This window comes from Colletes gigas, unplaced genomic scaffold, assembly GCF_013123115.1.
Source record: "Colletes gigas isolate AHSC1104 unplaced genomic scaffold, ASM1312311v1 Colletes_gigas_Sc00020, whole genome shotgun sequence".
Taxonomy (NCBI): Eukaryota; Metazoa; Arthropoda; class Insecta; order Hymenoptera; family Colletidae; genus Colletes; species Colletes gigas.
Window position 1 is genome coordinate 3398520 of NW_025106649.1, and position 21706 is coordinate 3420225.

The 21706-nt window shown below is 39.6% G+C and overlaps 1 protein-coding gene across 9 annotated transcripts in view; it reads right to left on the reverse strand.

Annotated features, from left to right (window-relative positions):
- Positions 1-21706, reverse strand: part of LOC122400921 (MLX-interacting protein) — a 29498-nt gene that overhangs the window by 2004 nt on the left and 5788 nt on the right. Inside the window, exons 1-14 of one of the 9 annotated variants that reach the window (XM_043402687.1) lie at positions 17909-18180; positions 10090-10196; positions 5621-5694; positions 4705-4830; positions 3993-4206; positions 3694-3789; positions 3354-3621; positions 2741-3296; positions 2435-2617; positions 1630-1774; positions 1261-1472; positions 502-965; positions 293-416; positions 75-204 (exon numbers count right to left, since the gene is read on the reverse strand). In XM_043402687.1, coding sequence (XP_043258622.1) covers positions 75-204; positions 293-416; positions 502-965; positions 1261-1472; positions 1630-1774; positions 2435-2617; positions 2741-3296; positions 3354-3621; positions 3694-3789; positions 3993-4206; positions 4705-4830; positions 5621-5694; positions 10090-10196; positions 17909-17946 — 2737 coding nt within the window. In that variant the 5' untranslated portion in view covers positions 17947-18180. Of the gene's footprint in view, positions 1-74; positions 205-292; positions 417-501; positions 966-1260; positions 1473-1629; positions 1775-2434; positions 2618-2740; positions 3297-3353; positions 3622-3693; positions 3790-3992; positions 4207-4704; positions 4831-5620; positions 5695-6712; positions 9251-10089; positions 10197-11336; positions 11805-17908; positions 18181-21706 lie in introns of those variants that run through there. The other 8 variants (XM_043402689.1, XM_043402692.1, XM_043402685.1 and 5 more) reach the window with 8 other exon arrangements.

Here is a 21706-nt window from a genome sequence, read left to right on the forward strand (position 1 = left end):
TAAAAAAAAAACAATATATAAGGGATAATAATATAATGTTAACAGCAAATCATATTTAAAATTTCTTGTTTTACCTGGTCTGAGATCGACGAGCGAGCAATGCTGCTCAACCCATAATATTGTACTTCTGTATAGATCCTCGATACTCGCTGTTGATACCGATGTATTAAAAGAAGTCATCAGAGGTTCAAGCAATATACTGAACTAATTATTTTGTCAAGAAATATAAATTATAATAATCGAAACACGTTAACGCGAATTCGTCAGAACTTCTTAAAAAGAAAAAGGATACAATCCAAAATTTCCAATTTTCTCGCGTACGCGTGCGCACGTACTCGTCGAACATCTCTTTCATTTTGCTAGTTCTCTGTCTAGAAACCGGAGCACCCGTCGCAGGAAGCATAGATTGAAAGTTACTGCAACAATATCCAATTTGTAAATTAGTGCACAACCTTCCAACCATTGGAATAGAAATTTTGTTCCTTGCGAGACTCTTGTTACCTAATCGACTTATTAAGGTACTCAATTTGACGACTTAAACTATCCATTTCCTCCTTCAATTGATTCCTTTCCGCCCTCAGCTGTCTGATATAATCCGCCCCTTTTTGCAGCATAGCAGCCTTGCTCAGTTTCGGGTTCGGATTCTGGCTGAGCTGCGGTATCAAGCTATGCAGCATGTCGAATCCGTTCTTAATGTTGTATCTGCGCTTTTGTTCCGCGTGAATATGCCCGACCCTTCTCTGTTCCTTGTACTGTCCCCGTTCTGGCTCGCCCTTTACGTAGACACGAGTAGGCGACAAAGGGCTTCCTATACTCATTGGACTGTGCAAAGGGCTGAGACTCAACGCCTGGGGGCTGTGCGCGTTGGAACTATCTTTCGGCGACCCGGGGCTATTTTGTGGCTGGTGTGCTTGGGTGGTTGTATTTAATAACATTTGTTGGCTGCAAGAAGACTGTTGCATTGCCTAATATGCAACAGACAGTTAAAGTATTATCGATTACATAAGGTGTGGTTTTATTATTGTCGATATCAATGTTATGTAATTCAATGCATATAGATGTTTAATATACATATATAACATATGTAACTGGCTGTGTTCGCGAATGCCCTTCGAAAAGTGATACGTTCAAATGCTTGCAATATGCGATCCTGCAGTCGGATCAAATTTAATTGAACGATGACTTTTCAGAGATCGAGAGGGGATTCAGTATCGAATCATGAACTGGTTATAAGGCGAAAGAAAATTTGTAAAGCGTTACCTGTTGTTGCAGTTGCGGTTGCGCTTGCACCGTAGATGTTTGCATCGTTTGAACAGTGACCGGCGTGGTAATATGGTGTGTGGTCGTCACCTGCGTAGGCGAAGCTGAAGGTGGAAGCATGGGTAAGATGTGTTTCATAGTGGTGGCTGTTTGGTTCATTGTCGGCATTATATTATCAGCCGGACTATTCATTGTGTATACACCAGATGTGTCTAAGTAACGATATTTAAGCTCTCATAATATTCTGTACCATCAAGAAAAGGTATAATACCATGTACGATTTCTCAATGATCGCGCATCAGCGCCGATACGAGTAATGTAATAGCATAATTATAACCGTGCAATTATTACGTTTCGTAAAATACATACTATTCGTGAGTAACTGCGCGAGCAAAACATTGTTATTTAGATTTAGAGCAGGATCGCTCGCTGCTGACACTAATGGCGGCGGGTGCATTCTCGGCGCGGTTAGAGAGGAGCTACTTCGAGATCTGTTCCTCGCTTTCATTTGATACTGAAACGAAACATGATCGGTAACGTGAGAAAAAATTCATTCCTTTACTTACGATAAAGAATTTTATATTAATTTTTTCCTAACAAGGGGAGCACACTGTCAGGATAAACGATTTCTGGACAGATTCAAAATGTAAGTGGTTGCAAAGATGAACAAATCCCAGAATAGTAGCCACTAATGGTCAGCCATTTTTATACAAAACGTGTTCAAAGCAACAAGTGTTCTCAACCATTGCCCCAGGCCAGTCTTTTTACGTTACACAGTGTAGTAAACATCATCCGTCTTTTAGTACAAGTTTTACGAGCATTCAATTAATGCGAGATATGCTTTACATAATTTATTCAACAAACCAAGTAGAAAATTCATGCAGACAACTTATGTAGAATTAACCGAGATAAACTTGAAATATTTTTATTTGTAAATCGTCGACCAAAAAAAGTTTGGAAACTATAGGTCCAGTCAATCACGGCGGTCGAGGACCACTCGAGATTTTAACAAAGTTGAGCAGACACGAACGCGTGAAATTGTTCTTTCTTAAAATGGCCGACTATAAAATATTCTAGGAGTCGTTTACCCTCGTTATCGTTTACTGTTCGGGTCCTAGTCCCGCTCGAAAAGCTTTCCCGATCGTGCACTCCCGTTGCAAATTACGCAATCAACCTTGGGTACAGCGAAAACTTCCTCCTTCTCCGTGCTCGAGGCGGTGGGCTGCGGTAGCAATTTGGCGGGTTGCGTGCTCGGCGTGGTGAGATCTAGGCCCGAAGGTCTGCACTGCAACAGTATCGGTGACTGGGCCGGTTGCTCCACGGAAACCGCGATTAGTTGTTGCGGGTGTGGGTGTGTCTGCGAACAGGCACAGTTAATGTTAATCGAGTTCGGTTTGCTAATCGTTCAATAACGATTTTCTCGTTCCGTCGATGCATTATTCAAACGAAACAGCGCGAATCATCGCGATATCACGAGTACCTTGAAATTGTTCGCGTTGAATTTGCATTGCTGCGCATTAAAGGTTTGCGGAAGACCGGAGAACTTGTAGCACTGCTGCGGTTGAACGACTTTGTACGGTTTCGTGGACATCGGCGCGACCGGTGGCAGGGGTCTGATGGCTCTGTGCTGCGTGGCTACCGTTGAATTCGTTTGTGCGAAGTTTTGCTGCACCGTCACCAGATTTTCGACGTGTCCAGCGATGGGCGAGATTTGATTCGCGTGAACGGACTGCTCGTTCAACGCCGGCATCTGCACCGGATTCTGGACCGTCGTCAGCTGAACGCTTTGAATCTCCATGGAGAACGGTTGCTGGGCCGTCTGCTGAAACCCGGAATTCTGTTGCTGGCCGGTTCGTTGATACGCAGTTTGCGGTTGTTGTTGTTGCTGAGACTGTTGAATCATTCGACTGTTTCTTGCGGAGTTTCTGCTGGATCTACTCTTCTCCCTGACAGGCTGAGTCGTTGGAGGCGGCGGCGGTTCGTAGGGCTGGTGCAGCGGGCTGTAGTTCTCGCCCAGCGCACTGAAATGATCGACACTTGAAATACAATTGCATTCCACGAATGAACAAAGGATCGACGGCGTGCAGACTCACATGCTGTTCCTGAACGTGCTCGTCGGTTCAGGCTGAGTATATATTTTAGCGGTGTACTGAAGATTCTGTATAGCGGTCCCTTGCTCGTCCTGCGGCAGCGTAGCCTGCTGCGAGGCCGGCGCATTTTTCACCGACGAATCCTGACCCAACTCGTTCATCTGATTCATGGGCGTCATCAGATCGAGATCCGAATAGTTCGAGTTCAGCGCGCCGCTTCGAAACATGTCGTCCTCTTCGGGGACAGGAGGCAACTTCGAATTTAAAAATTCTAAAATACGATCAATTAAATTATCGCCTAATAATTCACGCACGTTACAGCTATTTTATATTAATCGTTTACCTTGCAACGGTTCGAGTGTGTCCATAAAATCATCTAAATTCGGTTGGAGCGGTCCAAGACTGGGTTGTATAAAATCCGCCAGACTAGCTCCACGCGCTGCAAATCCAAACGAATAGTTCAGAACATCATTCGTCGATGCTTATGCATATTTTTTACATATACGTTTCCCTAGATCGTTCCGATAATTTTGCTTTCTTTCGTCCTCGTTCGTTATTACGGTGCAAGATACACCGGTGTCTCTTGGCGTTATTAGTTTTTCGAAACGTATTCTCGCGCATCAATTTTAATTAATGAGTTACCAATTTCTCTCGGATCGGGAAAGTATATTGGTTGATTCGAACTGATTGTTGAAAATAACGTATCAGTCATAAGGTCCATGTAATCCTCATCAACCATCATACTCTCTCCACCTGGAGTCCCACTGGTCCCTCCGTGTGTGTTGCCTATACCTGCTCCGAAGTTTCCCGAGGTTCCCAATCCACTGCCCCAATCTGACACGTCCATTGATTCCATCTGAAACGATCCCATTTTCTACTATGAATAAGAAACGAGAGTAGTCGCTGCAAATCCTCGAGAATATACATAAACTAGGAATACTAGTTGCGTTGTTAAATCAGTGATTTCCAAAGTATGGAACATCTTACGATGCAACGTAAGTTTTCATTAATACATCGTAACTAAATTGTTTGAGATTACATTTTTTGTAGGCATCCAAAATGTTTGGAAATCGCTGCGTTAGTTACGTGAGAGTTAGTTACGTCAACCCTGCTGTGTACTGTTTTGCGATGAATGTACAGGATATTAGAAACAAATATAAAAATTAAGCTTGACCTGAAATGGCTCTGATCATATTTTTTGTAGATCCATGCTTTACAAAATTTCTCTTTAATTTCTGAGCGTTTCGGTTGAACGAGGGATAAAGTTTAAAGTCGCGAGAAGTGGGAGTAATAAACAGTAGGGTTGCAGGAACGATAAAGTAAATTGTTTTAGAGTTGCATAATGGTTGAATACCATCTCGGTGCCATCCTTGTTCGTCCAGCCAAGGATCTTGTTCCGGTAAAACATACGCCATTTCTTGTATTCCGCAGTAACCGCAGCAAGTTTTCGCTTCCAGTATTTGCCCTCTAAGACCACCGCCTGATAAGAGATACCGTCGTTGATTTACACTTACATCGAGAGCATCTTGCGCGCGGGAACAACGAGACAACGTTTATTATACAGCTTTGGATTTCTTTCGCGTTGTGAACTCGCGATAAAGGTTTGCGCAATCTGAGAAAAACTATCGCTTCCTCGAAGGCATTTGAAATTTACTTCGTTGGCAGCGAGTTAACGCCTCGCGTATGCGATCAAATGATCTCGAGTAGTCGGATCTTGTTAATCGCTTATACAGGGTGTCTTGCAAATCCACGCGAAGGAGTTGTTAAACGCAAGGAGGCGCTAAGCAACGCGACAAGGTTTTTCTTCCGCATCCTTTATTTTCTGCCAATAATGATTTGTTCGAAACTCTTTTTTTTTTATTCAGTTTATGAGTTCAAAACACATAAATTGCAAGATGCTATTACTTCCTGATTAGGTATCGAAATTGAGTATGCGTAAATCGCGAACTTGATAAACAGGATATTTAAAAAAATTAAAATATAAAACCTGAAGTAATAAATAAGACGATTCCGTGTTTGACGATGACGTGTGCACACTGCTGAGTCACTAACATGCTGAAACGTCGTTCGAATAAAAATTTCACTCGTAAACACGAGATCTCCGTCGTTAAATTTCGATGCTCTCGCGTATCAATAAGACTGTCCGCTAGTTTTTGTTTTAAGAGCAACCTAACAATTCTAATTAAAAGAAGAAGAACCATGTCGCGTTTCCTCCTTCGTGGAGACAATCTGTATAACTCTAATTAATTTCTTTGCATAAGTGAACGTACCTCGGGTTTATTATGAGTATCAACATCCAACGGGGATGCGAACTGGCACACCAACGTGTTCTGCTTCAGTATAACTGAAACGACACGAAATCACATTGTATCGTTAACCACTTCGGTGGTGAGATTCGAGGGTTTAACACGCACACACACACATACACGCAACGCCACGTACGGAGATCCTGCAATCGTTATCCTACGTTCGTTAGCCGTACTCTTGGAACGCCTGTAGGCGTTCACCGCACACGACGATGCGCTCATAAGAGAGCTCGCAAACGTTTAAGTCGAGCACGATCGGAGGCTTGTCGCGTATGTCCATCGTGCCTCGAGTAAAGCTTATTTCAACGGCATGAAAGAATTGCAATTACACCCGCCACGTGGTCCACTGTCGTAGCGAGTGAACCAATCGGGTACACGTATACCGATTCAAAGGAACCACAACGAACTCAATGCAGTTCTAAAAGTAGCAGCCACGGTGTCTTTTTACCTAACAAAGCCTTTGTTCGACCGATTAATACGCCACTATTCCTTAAACCAGCGTTTCCAAAACTTCATTTCATAGAACACCAGTGAACCGTGACAAGTTGGAGTTGATAATAATTCATTTTGCGTATTTGCAGTGTAAAGCGGTATCTTTATTTTTTATCTCGAGTTACCGATGTATTTCAAATATATTGGCGCATTTTTTATAGACTGAATAGCATAGAAATGTATTGTTTGTTTATATCACGAGTTAGAGGCGTAATCTTTCTTTGGTTTGCAAGAACGACTGCAATTGTATAATAAAATAAAATAAAAACAACAAAAGATAATTTAGTTCTTACTGTTTTATTTCGATGTACATTCGATGACATTATATACGAAATAAATATTTAAACGACCAGCACAATTGACTTTGATGGAAAGAATCTCGGTGGCTGCATTTCTCGAAACGATAAGTGTTCCATGGGTTTAAAAGTTTGGAAAACGCTGCCTTAAAGGGAGTATTCTACTGTATAAAGCTATCAACGATTTCTGCACGTATCGTAAATGTAAAAAAAATACGTGTTACAATGGAATAGCCCCTTAAACTAACAAAGAAGATTGCATACGAACCCCCGTGTATGTATTCCAGACAATCGAACCGCAACACGTCGCGATACTCCGGAATAGTTAGCTTGCTTTTAACCTAAGACTACGTTCGATGTGGTCGGTGTGCTGGAACAGAGACGCGGACGTCCCGATGCCGACCTTACGGCGACGCATTTTGTAGCGTAGTCGCGAAATAGTCGCAAAAATGGCCGACAATAGGTAGAGACTTCCGCTTTCGACGAACGAACCAACTTCCTGTGGACGTCGACGCCGTGTGCCCTTCGTTCGACGCCTCGAATTTACCGTAGCTACGGGTTTGCAAGCCGATGAACGCCTATATTGGTACACCTTTTCAGAGAAAATCGAGGCGTTGTGACTTTAAGAAAACAACAAAACTCGATCGAAAGCCTCAAAGTGCATTCCATGTATTCGCCTTTAATCGCTTCCGTATTCGTAATTACTATAGATTTAAATTTTGCAATATTCTCGTGTTATCTCTCGACAACGCTATTCAAACGATGAACCATTATGATTCGCGCTCGGCAAATATACAAATTCGATAAACGGAACTAATCGACGTTAATCGATCAACGAACAATATTGAAATCGTTTGCACAGCCGTTTGGCAATGGCAGCGATTCATTAAATGTTCTGGCACCGCGATTCGTTTCCGTGTCAACGAACGAGGAACTCTTTTGCTCGAGTACGCGCGAGGAAAACTACACGCCGTCGATTCTTTTTCTTGCTCCGATTTTTACGTAACGGCGTCTAAAACGCTAAAGACGTTGTTAAGCAATGAACGAGACATTGCGCGTTACACAATCGGGCTAGGAACAACATCTCTCGTCGGCCACGTCTACCGATTCTCTGTGCTCCTAGCGATTTACGCGATCGAAAGTTCGCGGTCGCGACAAGACTGCAAAAATAACACCGGTTGGCAACGTTGTGATCGAAATGTCAGTGAACGCTGTTGCACAATTCCAAATCGTTTTATTTAAAAGCAGAAGACACGCGCTTCTTTCAAAATTTCTATCGTCTACGAACGACGTTCAGTTTAGTAAATCCTGGTTTTCCAGCGCACTATTCTCTGCGAAAACAAACCAGGCGAACATCTTCGACCAAGTGTCTGTCGCTTCGTTGATCTTCCGGCGAAAATACTCGCGAGTGTTCCTCGTTCGTTGGGCATAATTACGAACCCGTGAAGCGTTTTCGACGATCAGGCGTTGTCTCTCTAGTTTTACCTCGATTTTCTCCCGTGGTGCACTGATCCGAATCGAACGACTCGTGCCAATCGCAGGGGCAAACGAAGCGCGCGAGACGATCGAGACGGATTCGAAGTTGTCGAGTTGATCGAACGAAGATGGACGCGATTCGACGAGGGCAATTTAAACCGGGTGATCGGTGGTTTCGTATAACGAGTCGCAACGGTGTTCGCGAAACTGAGATCCCTGATAGTTTGATGGAAGAAAATCGCGAAGTAACCGCGAGCCAGCGATGCTCTGGCGGGGATTCTTTGTCACTGCCGTGTCACGTGCAAGATATTTTCTTTATCTCGCGGAACGCTGAAGTTGAGCGTAGTATCTTTCTCGTATCGTCTTATTTTCGCGCACGGATATCTTGAATCAATTTAATTTGGCTTTAGATTACGGGACTTTATCGCCGCCGCCTTTGTTTTTCGACGGGAAAAAGGCAGGGCTGCCGTTCTCGGACGGCAGGTGCGCGTATCCGTCATTTCCCCGAACGGTGATAATCGTTAGAAAATTACGCGCGAGCCCAAAAAAGATCGTCGACTTTATCACGATCAAGATACACGAAAGAACGCGAACAGCGAGAGCGAGGCGTTCGATGTTTCGAAAGAATTTCCCACGGTTGCGAAACGGCCACGATATCGGATCGTTTCGTAATCACGAATTTATCACACGTTACTAGAGAAACTTCTGCGCTCGATACACTAAATATAAGCGCTTAAAAATAGGAACGAAGGATCGAGGCAACTGGGACTCTTACGAATTTCTCTTCGATCGTTGAAGAATATCGCGCTCTACTATTGTTGATATCTACGTATTGTGACGATAATAGATAGGCGATATCTATTCGTCGAGTCCCTTTGCTTACGTCTGTTCTCGATCTTGGGCCGATTAGAATCGACAGAAATTTTATTTTGATCGACGCGAACTTCGGACCAAAGAAACTGGGGAAAATATTAATTTTGTCACTATGCAGCTTTGGACCGACGTTACAGTCCAGGCGTTAATATCGGTTTGTTTAATATTTAATTCAAGTCACCTTTGTATAATCGATTTTTCGTTTCGTTACGTCCGTTAATCGATGCAAGCTCCGAAATAGATTCGAAGCACTAATGTCGTGTGGCTTTACTGCACCGATACTTTAAAGGTAATGTTTAATTCAAACTGTGCCGGTCACCTTTACAAAACCGACCTCTTCTTTTACCACACTCGAAGCGTTATAGCCCAACTTAAAGCACGAAAGCATCTCGTGGTTCGTTCGAACGAAAAATCGACTTTTTTACTAATTAGAAAAACGACTGACTCGAATTTTTACGCGTTCGTTCAGAAAATTCAGCAATAATAAAGTAACATTTAAATCAAATTGAACTAGTCACCTTTGCAAAGGTGGCTTCTTTGTTATGTCTGTCGATCGATGTGAACTTTGAACCGACATGCTCGTAAGTCGAAACGCCGCGACGCGACCTAACGCGTCCAGTCTCGAAATATTAATATCGTCTGTCTTGTTTCCGCGACGACGACGTTTCGAGGGAAATATTTGATTCAAACCTTCACAACAAACGATTCCTTTTGTTACACACGGCGAACAAAGCGAGCTCCGACGCGACTCGAACTGATACACCCGGACTCCGAACCGTTAATATCGTTCGTCTCTATTTTGTAACAATAACAAAAGTAACGTATGTATAATTCAGGCTGAAGCAATCGACTTTTTCAAAAGAAGAACAAACTTCCACTCCTAATTGCGTCCGTCGATCAGCGACGTGACCCTCGAACCGCGACTGTTGACCATGGCGTCTCATCCGAGGATACAGAAACTCTCGTGTACGCGAGAATAAAAAGACCCAGCGACGTTATCAGCGCGACGTTGCGGGTTATCGTGCGGAACGATTGTTAAAGGTCAGCAAAATTAGCCATCCGACACGTTTCGCGCGCCGTCCACCATTTCCGGTTGTTTCGTACCGGTTTTTCTGATGTTCTCTACGCCGTTCAAAACAATTATAGAATCGTGGTCTTCGTTCATTGCAAAACACTTGATAAAATAACCAAGATTTTCTGCGATCGATGAGGTAACTTTGTTCCTTTTTTTCTATAGTTGTTTCGAAGAGGCACGTCTCGATCCGCGGATCGTATTTCTCGCGAGCGTTTTCTTACATTGCATGTGCCAGCACCTCCAAATCACGTTGTTCAGTCTGATCTTGTCCTTCCATCTCAGCCTGATTCCTTTGAACCGATTCCACTTGGGCGATGTCAATTTCTGTCTGGAACAAATTCAAATGCCCATACGTCATACCCACTGTAGGCCAGTCTCGAATAATCGAACGGTGACATTTATTAATAATTCATAAGTATTTAGTAGTCTTTCGCTAGCCGACCTCATCCGCGAACAGACGGAAAATCCTGATTCATCGTTGCTCGTTCGATAAACGTAAAAGCTTCAATAATAAGACGAAACATTTTGCAATAAACATGGCGAACCAAAAATGGAATTATGTTTTATGGTTGTAGAATTATATGGGGCAGCATCCGTTCCTTTGAAAATGCTTACCTTCAGGTAAACACGCAGGCTTGCAAACATATTTATCTAGGATAGTACCCGGAAGTTGGACGAATCTCTATTATAAATGGCTGAAGCTTGATCCACGGAGCTTTCGCCTGATAAATTTCAAAGTCATCGCGGAAGCTAATACAACTTTATCTCAAAGTTTCTTTGATCTCTGAATTTGTTATCCCCGTTACGAATCGATCGGTTAGGCAGTCAGACTTCCGTGAAAACTGGTTTTTCGAGATAGGGATCTTTATCTCCGAAACCAGGCGCTCGAGAAACTTTCGATTCGGGAAAAGTGCAAGGATTTATCGTCAAACGGTGTTTACTCGACCGTAACAAACGCTTTACCATTAGAAATATTAAAAGCCTTCGAATATTTCTGGCATTCATCCACAATTTTCAATTATTTCTATCGAATACTAATTGGAACTTAACCGTTGGCTGCACAAATCACCGAAATTCACGGATACCGTGATTTACGTTGAACCAAATCTCGGTTATCAATGTTCGCTGATACCATTGAGAATTCAACCAAGATTCCACTATGCACGTTTCGACAAATGTCACAGATGTTCTCCTTGACATAAGACCCTGGTCACATGAGCTGCTCTGCTAGCATTTTCATTCTTTTTGGTGCGACGATTAGATAAGAGACCAAAGAAACATGGCCAGAACGCGGAACACATCACGAACGACTTTATTTTGCGTGAGAATTCACGGAAGCATACCCTGTAAATAGTGCTCCAAGATAAAAAAAAGTGATAGATAATTAAAAATAGTCGAAAAAATATACAGAATATAAATATGAACAAAAAAAAATGAAAGTGGTAAAGTGACTTGTAAAGTGATTCACTTTCGTGAAAAAAAGAAACATTTGTAGGGATATCCAAGATTCGGTGGCACAACGTTGTTTTCGTTTTGTCTACATCGTTCTGGATATAATTAATATTTGTCATATTATTTTGAAAGGATATTGCTTTAAAGGAAAAAGAATCCTTAGATCGTTGAACGATGTATAAACTACTTGCATACGCTCGACAACTTCTAATCCGCCTCAAAACTGAAAGTGACTTCGCTTTTCTTGCACAAACTTTAACCATGAATGTTCAACGACTATCTAGAGGCCAGAAATTATTCACTTTGCAAGTTGGTAAACGGGTCTAGAAGCGGCGAACTATTCTTATCTCCGAAACTGAAATGTATATTACTACATATGATTTCTTAAGAAGTGACTTCATTCTTTTATCTCTGTCAATGAGGAGCTAAAAAATAAAAAATAGATTCCAATACAAAATGGATACGAAGCAAGCAAACCGTTTATCAGTCGAAGATCCTTGACCTAAAATTATCAAAATTAACGACGATTCGAATTTTTAGGAATGCAGTAAACGGGACAGATTTCTAACCTTCTATAAATTCTCAAACGTTCTGTAACGCAGCTATTCTTAAACGTTTCGTTTCAAAGAGCTTACGTAATTTTTACTTAATTATCAGGACTGACTATTTTGTAAATATTTTGTAAATATTTCTCTACATTCTTAAACTGTTGTTACTAAGTTCGAACGCATCAAAGAGTTCGCCACTTTAACGGATAACGATAACCAGTTAAAGATTCCATCACTATACAGGGTGTTCGGCCAGCCCTGGGAAATATTTTAATGGGAGATTTCAGAGGTCAAAATAAGACGGAAATCAAGGATACTAATTTGTTGATTGAGGCTTCGTTAAAAAGTTATTAAAAAATTTCAAATCGTCCACGGAAAAATTATTTTTAGTTGCGGGGTTCAATTACAATCATTTTTGGTCAATAGATATACCCCCGAAATCCTATTCACTTTCGAGAAAAAAATTCGAGTAGGTGTTTTTTCGGCGAAAAAAAATTTCAAATCGTTCTAAAAAAATTATTTTTAGTTGTGGGGGTCAATTACAATCATTTTTGGTGAATAGACATACCTTCGAAATCTTACGCGGTTTTGAGAAAAAAATTCCTTACCGAAAATATAATTTCTGGCCAGAAATGTTTGCCCGAAATTACATGCAAATATTTAAAATATCATAACTCCTGAACGGATTGGACGATTTTAATGTTTCAAAATGCAATCGACGTGTATTTTAGTGAAGAGTATGCAGAAATTCCAAAAATATTCGAAAAGTTGATCCTTGACCCCGCAAAATAAGAAAAACCCCATAAAAATGGTCTAATTTTCAAATAGCTATAACTCTTACAATAGTGAATATATTGGAATGAAACTTTTTTCTGAAGTTGAGTTCCTGGGTACCTACAAAAAAGTATTAAACAACTTTTCTGTACAGCGTCAACCAAATGAATTAAAAATAAAAAACGAATTTTTAACAAAAATCGACAGGGGTGCCTAAAATTTTCGACAAAATTAAAAAATTTCAAATCGTTCTGTGAAAATTATTTTTCGTTGCGGGGGTCAATTACAATTATTTTTGGTCAATACACATACCCCCGAAATCCTACATACTTTCGAGAAAAAAATTCTTTACCGAAAATATACTGTTTTTATAACTTTTGTTTTGAATTGTTTCTATAACTTTTTTACGAAGCCTCAATCAACAAATTAGTATCCTTAATTTTCGTTGTATTTTGGCCTCTAGAATCTTTTATTAAAATTTTTCCCAGGGAATTATTCCACCCGTACTGAATTTTTTTCTCGAAAATGCGCAGTATTCCAGGGGTTTGTGTATTGGCCAAAAATGCTTGTAATTGACCTCTGCAACTAAAAATAATTTTTCCAAGACGATTCGAAATTCTTTTTTTTTCACCCAAAACTTTCAACACCTATTTGAACTTTTTTCGAAACTGAGTAGGATTTTGTGGGTACGTGTATTTATCAAAAATGATTCTAACTGACCTCCACAACCAAAAATAATTTTTTCAGAATGATTTGAAATTTTTTAATTTAATTTTGTTAATAACTTTTTAACGAAACCTCAGTCAAGATATTGATATTCTTGATTTTCGTCTTATTTTGGCTTCTAGAATCTTCCATTAAAATTTTTCCTAGGGGTGGCCGAACACCCTGTATAGATAAGTAGTTTTAACTGTAAGTGCGTTTAATCTAATCTTAAGAACCTACTTATAAGTTATGAAGTTTAACACTCGTACCTTTCAAGTATAATAATTAATTCTAATTGTTTCGCCTATTCAATTTATTCGTAGCCATCATGGGCAAAATTTTTATTTAGTGGAAAAGGATTATAATTACTCACTGTACCGCTATATAAATTAAGATGATTTTTATTCAATATAGTCGTGATTGTGCTATCGTGCAATTGTACTCCTATATTTTTAGATATCAATGTAGTTATTTTTTGAAGACGACCCCCAAAAAAATGACTCGAAACATTTCTATCAATTTTAAAAACTATAGTGTTTTAAAATTCTGGTAATCACGTTAAAAGGGATGTTCTTTTTAGAAATTGCAAATTGCTATTCGGTTATGTAAGATGCGATTCCACACAGAGCACGAAAGGTTTTCAAAGCAATTTATCAGCAATCTGACGATAATACGATCGCGCTGGTTTGTCCAAACGGTTACCCTAACGTCATGGAATGGCCTACTTACTCCCCCGATCTTGAATCTCCATGATTTCTTTCTTTTTGGCTGTAACGAATAATGTTCAAAAATAGCCCTATAAGCGCGGTAGAGTTCGAAACATTTTGCAAATGTAAGGAGTCAGTGAAACGACGCACCCTCTTTCGCTTTCGAAGTGAACGATAATTTTTTCAGTTCAGATAAGGACGAAGCCATAATATTTATTTTACATTAAAGAAGAAAAAGTGTTCGATAGAATCGGAATCGTACACACCAAATTCGCTGAGTCCTACTTAATTTCCAAAACAAACAAAATGTATGATTTGAAAAACTCTGGATCTCGAAATAAACATCAACTGGAGCCAACTCTAAAAGGGAATTTCTTTACGTTAATAGATAATCAACGATTGTCGTTAATAATCACCTAGGTGTTATCGACGAGTCATGAAACTTGGCATAAAAAAAAACAGATAAAATACCTTACGTGATATGATTTTGCCCACTTTCCCCGATATCTATATCTCTACACTTACGTAACAATAAAAAAAAAAAAAAAAACAACAGAAAAGTAAGATTTAAATTCCTTTTTCGATCGAAAGAACCAGATCTCATTTACGTGAATCGTTTCTTCGAAAATCTAGATGTTCGTTCGTTCAGAAAAGTTCTGTGTAAAGTTAGGAGGGAAATGAACGAAAATAGAACGGGAACCTAGATACTGGAAAACGCAATAACAACTGTAGATAAGGCAAGATACGAAGAATAAGAAGCACAGATAAACAAGATAAACGAGGAAAAGCTCGAAGAATCGTAACGAAAGTTTCGTTCGAACTGGATTAATTAAAAGTTTCTAACCTTCCAAATCTATTCAACTAGTAAACGGTTTACCTGTGCATGGTATCACGTTAGTTACGATAATTAAATCGCAGTACTTTTGCAGATACGTCGGCTCGAAGTTGCCAATTTTATAAAGTGGACTATTTCGACCAAGCTTAACGAGCAATTCTGTGATTTATTCACAGACTATCGAAGCTGTTAGCACATAATAAATTCTGATATTATATCTACATTGATTTCACTAATACAGGGCAACTTTTTAAACCGTTGTCGATATGAATATAAAAATGTGTATTTTCCGTTTCCTTCGGCGAACGTTATCTATCAAACAAGATCAAGCGCCAATTACTTTTTTTTCTTCGTCGAAGCTTAAAGTGTATTAAATAAGTTTCTGTCACAATTACCTGCGATAAACCGCGACCTTATCAGCAAAATAATCATTTTCTTTTTTACGTGCGTGTTCGGTATTAATGTACTCGAGTCGAATAGACAGAATAACAATCATAATATAATATTATGATATTCCTGATTGCCCGGGTCTCTTATTACGGGATTCCCGCAGCTTTCGAGATTTTTATCAGGATTACAATCGCAGACTTTGATTCATCTTTGGAGATAATTTTTAAATACTCCACTAGTAAATCTGAGAAAAAATAATTAATAATTAATGACGGAACCTTCCTACTGTAACATTGAAGAATAAATTTTAAATTCTGGCCCTCGATTCTCCTAAAGACGTGTTTTCGGGAGGAAAAACGAAGGGAAAACGGAGTCTCGATTTGCACGAGTGCAGTCGGCGTTGCACGGATATTAACGCGGAACACAGCAACGTGGATGTCTGTGTTCGATGACGCAGTGGCCTTGCATGATAAAAGACACGTTGACACGCACTCGCGCGCATATAGGCCTTTACGGTAATTTAGCTCGATTCACTTTTTCGTGTTATGCGCGTCGCACGAGAGAAACCGTCACCCGAGAGACACGCGTTCCACGATCCCGCACGAGACCAGGCCACTCGATTGCCAGGAAAAGCCGAACAAAGTGTGCATACCGAGGTCAAATCTATTTCCACGGCACACGAAATTAAACGAGTACACAGAGCAGTATACGGTGCATTAAATGAAATAATAAACCCAAATTAGAAACGATCTGTTAGTCAAATAAACTGGTAAATCGTTCCTCGATCCCAGCGAATCTCTCGACTTCATTATTTTTGCCAATCTTCAACTATGACGTCCTTCTAACAACAAGAGAAATATTTCTAATTAAATGTGTCTAAATTGCTTGCGGTAAAATAATACTTATCTGGGTTAAGAGAAACTCTGAGAAACAGAGCAGAGAAGTCGAGCATCGGACAAGTATTCATTTTAAAAATGATGACAAAATACAGAAATAAAGACGGAAAACTGAACGTGAAGAAGTTCAGGAATGGCGAACAGAAATGACCGTTCGATATTTGATGTAGCAAGATTCCAATTGTAGACAACTTTTCGTTGGCTTTTGCATCGATCGATGATCGATACGTTATCGCGCGGGCAATCTTACGCAAAAATATTTATCTTTGATCTGTAAGCCCCAGTTGAGGACCCTCTTGAGGATAAGAAGCTAAAATTACGAAATACGAAACTCAGGTATTGTTTTTTAAAACTTCGCTCTAACTTGTTGGAATTGAAATTTAACGTGCTCCATAATTAAGATTGTTCTGCTTGATGTTTCATAAAAAATATTATTACGGTAATATTAATATTAAATTCGTAAGTTATTCTCGTAGCAGTTTGCGCAGTATCGAGCAATAAAGTTATTCGCGTGATCCTCCGGTTCGAGAAGCGCGCGCTTCACGAATGTTTATCGAGTGAAAATGCTTGTCGAAACGTCGAATTGAACCAGCCAACAGAAGGATTACGCGGTCTGGGCGTAATAACGTATGCAAACACGTGTTATAAAGTCTATTATCAAGTTAAATAAAGAATCATACGGCATTAGGGATGGCTCAGCAAGTGTCGCATAATTGTATGCGTTGCCACTTTTACGGCGGACGAATTAAGTTCGTGACAACGCAGAAATATACCGCGATATCAAACAGTTTCACAAACTGTATTTCGCGGCAAACTTGGTCAAATTTTGTTTTCGAAAGACGATTACAATGCAATTGAAATTTATTCGTTCGAGAAAATGGTAACAAAGAAGAATTGTTTAAATACTGTCGCGAAGCAATGGAAATCAAGGATATCGAGAACGGACAATCATTGGGCAGCTTGTCATATGCTAAAAACAGTCGACTGGCTAAACTGTTTACTCGCGATACATTTATTGCAGAGGTCAGTGGCAATTTGCATGACCGATATTACCATCTAAACATGTGCGTGTTCGCTTTTTAGAAACTTGGAAACAACTTACGTGTCCGAGAAAAAACAGATTTATCGCGAATGAAGATGCAAATCTATGAAAAATGAAAAAGTTCAAAGAACGAATAGATATATTTTTAATTTTAATTTCTACCTAACGAGTAACGCATAAATAGTCATTTATCATTTAATCGCTGTTCGAAATTATAGTTTAGATAAGAATTACGCCCATCTTTGCGCCAGAGGTGAATAAATAACTAGATGTTCCGTTTCTGCCGGGTCATACTCTACATTCTGATCGCGTTCGAAGCGTAACAATTAAATGTTTCGACGTTTCGATAGGTCTGTATTACGTTGCGTGAATTATTGTCGAGCATACTGATAAGATATTACATTCAACAACGATTTCGTGCAGATACGCGCTCAAAGAGATTCGAAGAGCAAATTCACCCGATCCTTTTACGAACGTTTTTACAATACGTTCCGTATGCACCTAATCTCGAACCGTATCGATAACCGTGCATTATCGCGAAGACTAACAGAAACTTATAAACTCTGTTTTTATTGTTGTTGTCTGACGAGCACTGTAAATGAAATTTACGAGCCTGTTGTTCAGGATGGACGCGTACGTTGCGTCATTGTGACAATTATATCTCTCTTCTCTCGTAGATAAAAATACATACGCCTTTTCACTTCGCGCGTCCAATTGCAGTTCCGACATAAATCATCATCAATCGATTAACCCTCTCATCGCCAAGACGGAACAATAATAGCGAAACGTTATCGGCGGAATTACGATATCGGTTCATTTATTATCCAATCTCGATTGTGGTTCCAATGCACCGGCATCGTTTTACTCGAATCCACGCCAAATTCCAGTTGAACGGAATAATGCATTTTCCGACACACAGCTACCACTGTACACTGTACAAATACGTACTGCTTCTCGATCACACCTAAAAACAGTTTTAAGAGTAAAAGATTGGGAAGTACGACCAAACTACGAGTGGACATAGTTAAATAGACGTTCGTAATTAGCTGTACGAAACCGTGTAACAAGAAACTCTTTGTTAAGAGTTTCTTAACTCTCTGTCAATTACTAAAGTTTTAACACCGAACTGTGTTCGAGGGAAATATAAAACCGATTGTTCGGTTAGCCTTGGAAGTTCAAAATTATTCACACGTGCGGTCTCCGCGGACAAAAGTGGTTCTTGATCGACCAGTTCTTCCGAATTATCGCTTACAAAATCTGATAATTATCCTTCGACGATAACCGAGCGGCATTAATGGGGCTATTTTCCAAACTGTTAACCCTCAGGGTTGGAAGTTTGCTAATTTCAACTCCCTAGTTCATTGGTAAGCGAGTTTATTATTATAAGAAATAATTAAAAATAAGAAAGATATTTTAAAGAAAGTATTTTAGAGCCAGATTAGCTAGTTGATATATTTCTTGGATGACTAATTTACTTTTCTTTGTAAACGCTATTTATTCAAGCGATAACTTCGCTTAGTCATCTTTTAAAAGCATTATCTGGTAATTAAGGGCTCTACTAAAGCGAAAATAAGTTTGACGAGCTCGATTTACAGATTTTATATAACTCGAGGGTCTTTAATAGTATCGTTTTATGGAAAGGGGTCACGAATGAAAAAAGTTTAAGAAGCCCTGCTCTATTGCATAATGTGCCCGATCGGGATCGCAAGAAGAATGTTCGTAAAGTTCACTCGGTAGAATTTCTAGAACACGTACCTAAGTAAGCAAAAAAGAATTTACGTCTCGAAAATAAAATTGATACGGTAGAACGTTAAAATTTATTTCGCGATTGTTGAGAATTTACGGATGACACTCGCGGTAATCCTCTAATCGAGAACACGCGTGACAAGTAAACACATTTGTTAACATAGTCACGCCTCCGCATGAAGCATCTCTTTCCGAAGAACTCATACATCGCGAATACAGCGTGAAAAATTCGATCGTGGATGTTTATCTACTCTCAAACTCGGCACATATATTCGTTCGACAATAGTTTGTGAATTTAACAAAGGAAGATGAATTTGACAGCCTCAATAAAGCTTCTATTATGTTTTTTTTTTTGCCCACAGAATGTTTGTAATTCTCGACGGAGATATGCAATACAGAACATTGTCTTTTGTTACGCAATAATCAATTCTGAACACACGTGCCTTTGTTCTACGAAAAAAATGGCTTCCTACTTGTATAAGCGCTAGCTTCTCAATCCCTCCTTAGAATTTCAACCTTCGGTTAAGCAAATTTTGTTTGTGCATACGAGTTTCGTTATAGGTGAATCTTTGTTGGAACAATTTGTGCATATTTCAGCGGTAGAATTCAGACAATTTAGCACAACAGTACGATAATAAAGAACGATAGTGTAATGCAAACTAAGTATGGATATATATCATTATCTATAATCATTTACTACCGTACAGATAATTTGTTTCTTGTTTTAACTTATTACGTAACAAAATTTAGTTTCCGTTAATGTTTTTAATTAATAGTCACCGTCTGTTAGATTTATTTTTGTGTGTTCTGAAGATGATCCAAAATTGGGACCTCGAGGCGTTATACAGGATGTCCCACGCAATTGGAACAGACTATACCTCCTAAACGGTTGGGAATAGAAAAAGATGTTATAAGTCAAAGTTAAATGGTGTCAGACAATGCGCAATATGCAACTAATTTTATACACTTTTGTGCATTGATGCATCGAAAAAAATGCAATTGAACCTTCTTTTTTAAATGGAAACCTACATTTTTGATTGCACCAGTCGGTGTAGTTTCTTATGCTCTACATAAGAGTACTAACATACTTATGCCCTAAACTTATTCGTTAGGAAGTTATCGAAGATTATTGTTCTGCTGCTTTACAATGTTCGTGCTGTCTTACAATGTTTCGCAACTGCTAATATTAGTCACTGTAAGATTAAGATTTCCTTCAGTAACTATTTACTACTCGTGTGCGACCGTTTGCTGTCCCAGTATTTTGAAATTATGGCATTTACGAACAGTGAAGCAGTTGATATGTTCATTTTATTTAGCAAATGCAATCAAAATGGTACCGAGGCCTCAATGCTGTATCGAGAAACGTATCCCAATCGGCAACAGCCCTCGCGTTCGTATTTTTACAAACCGGAGTCCAATTTACGTCAATACGGGTCTTTCCACAAACCAAAACGCGACGTGCCCAAACCAGTTGTTAATGATGAAGGTAGTGTGACAGTAGTGCTGGCGAACGTCGAATTAAATCCACATACGTCTGTGAGAGATCTGGCTAGAGAATGTGGAATTTCCAAATTCTCGGTTCAACGCATTCTAAGAACACAGAACTTTTATCTCTATCGGTTTTCTGTTGGGCAAATATTGGGGCCTAGAGAGGAAATCCGAAGAATGAACTGTTGTCGATATTTCTTACGACGTATTCAGGAAAATGGAATTTTTGTATTTCAAATCCTGTGTACAGACGAGGCGACATTTACGAACAATGGGATGTTCAATCGACATAATGAACATACATGGTCCGTTGAAAATCCACGCCTTAGAAGGAACACTAACAATCAAATACGGTACAGTGTAATAAATGTTTGACGTACCAATTCTCTAGCACGATACAGAGATTCCCCCAAGTGTACGGCAAAACATAAGGTACTTTCAACAAGACGGTCCTCCGGGACACAATTCACAGATAGTTGCCAGACATTTAAATAAAACTTATGGAGCGAAATGGATCGGTACATAAGAGGGCTGATCTTATGGCCAGCGCGATCACCAGATCTCACACCCCTCGACTTTTTTTTATGGGGATCTCTAAAAGATAGGATGTATTCACACCCCATTACTAATCTTGAGGAGCTCCTGCAACAGCAAGAAATATCCAAAATTACGGAAAGAGACATCAGGAACGCATTGAGCACCGTCAAGAAACGGATGGAAAGATGCTCGAATTGCAATGGAGGACCGCTCGAACACTTGTTGTAACGTAAGTATGTACTTCGGAACGCTTGCTGAGAAACCGAAATAATTCAGAGAACTTTTATCCTAATGAATCAGTTTAGGGCATAAGTATGTTAATACTTTTATGTAGAGCATAAGAAACTATATCGACTGGTGCAGTCAAAAATGTAGGTTTCCATTAAAAAAAAAAATGCACTTGCATTTTTCTGATGCAGCAATGCACAAAAGTGCATAAAATTAGTTGCATATTACGCATCGTCTGATACCATTTAACTTTGACTTATAACATATTTTTCTATTCCCAGCCGTTTAGGAGGTATAGCCTGTTCCAGTTGCGTGAGACACCCTGTAGAAGCTCGATTAAGACCGTCAAATTTACTTTCCTTTATATATTTATTTATAACCACGGGACAGAGATACTCGGCGCCTGACCGATTCGGCGTTAAAAATACTCGAAGACCGAGTGTCATTATTGATTTAATTAAAAGCCGACCGTATGCGGACCCTCGATAAC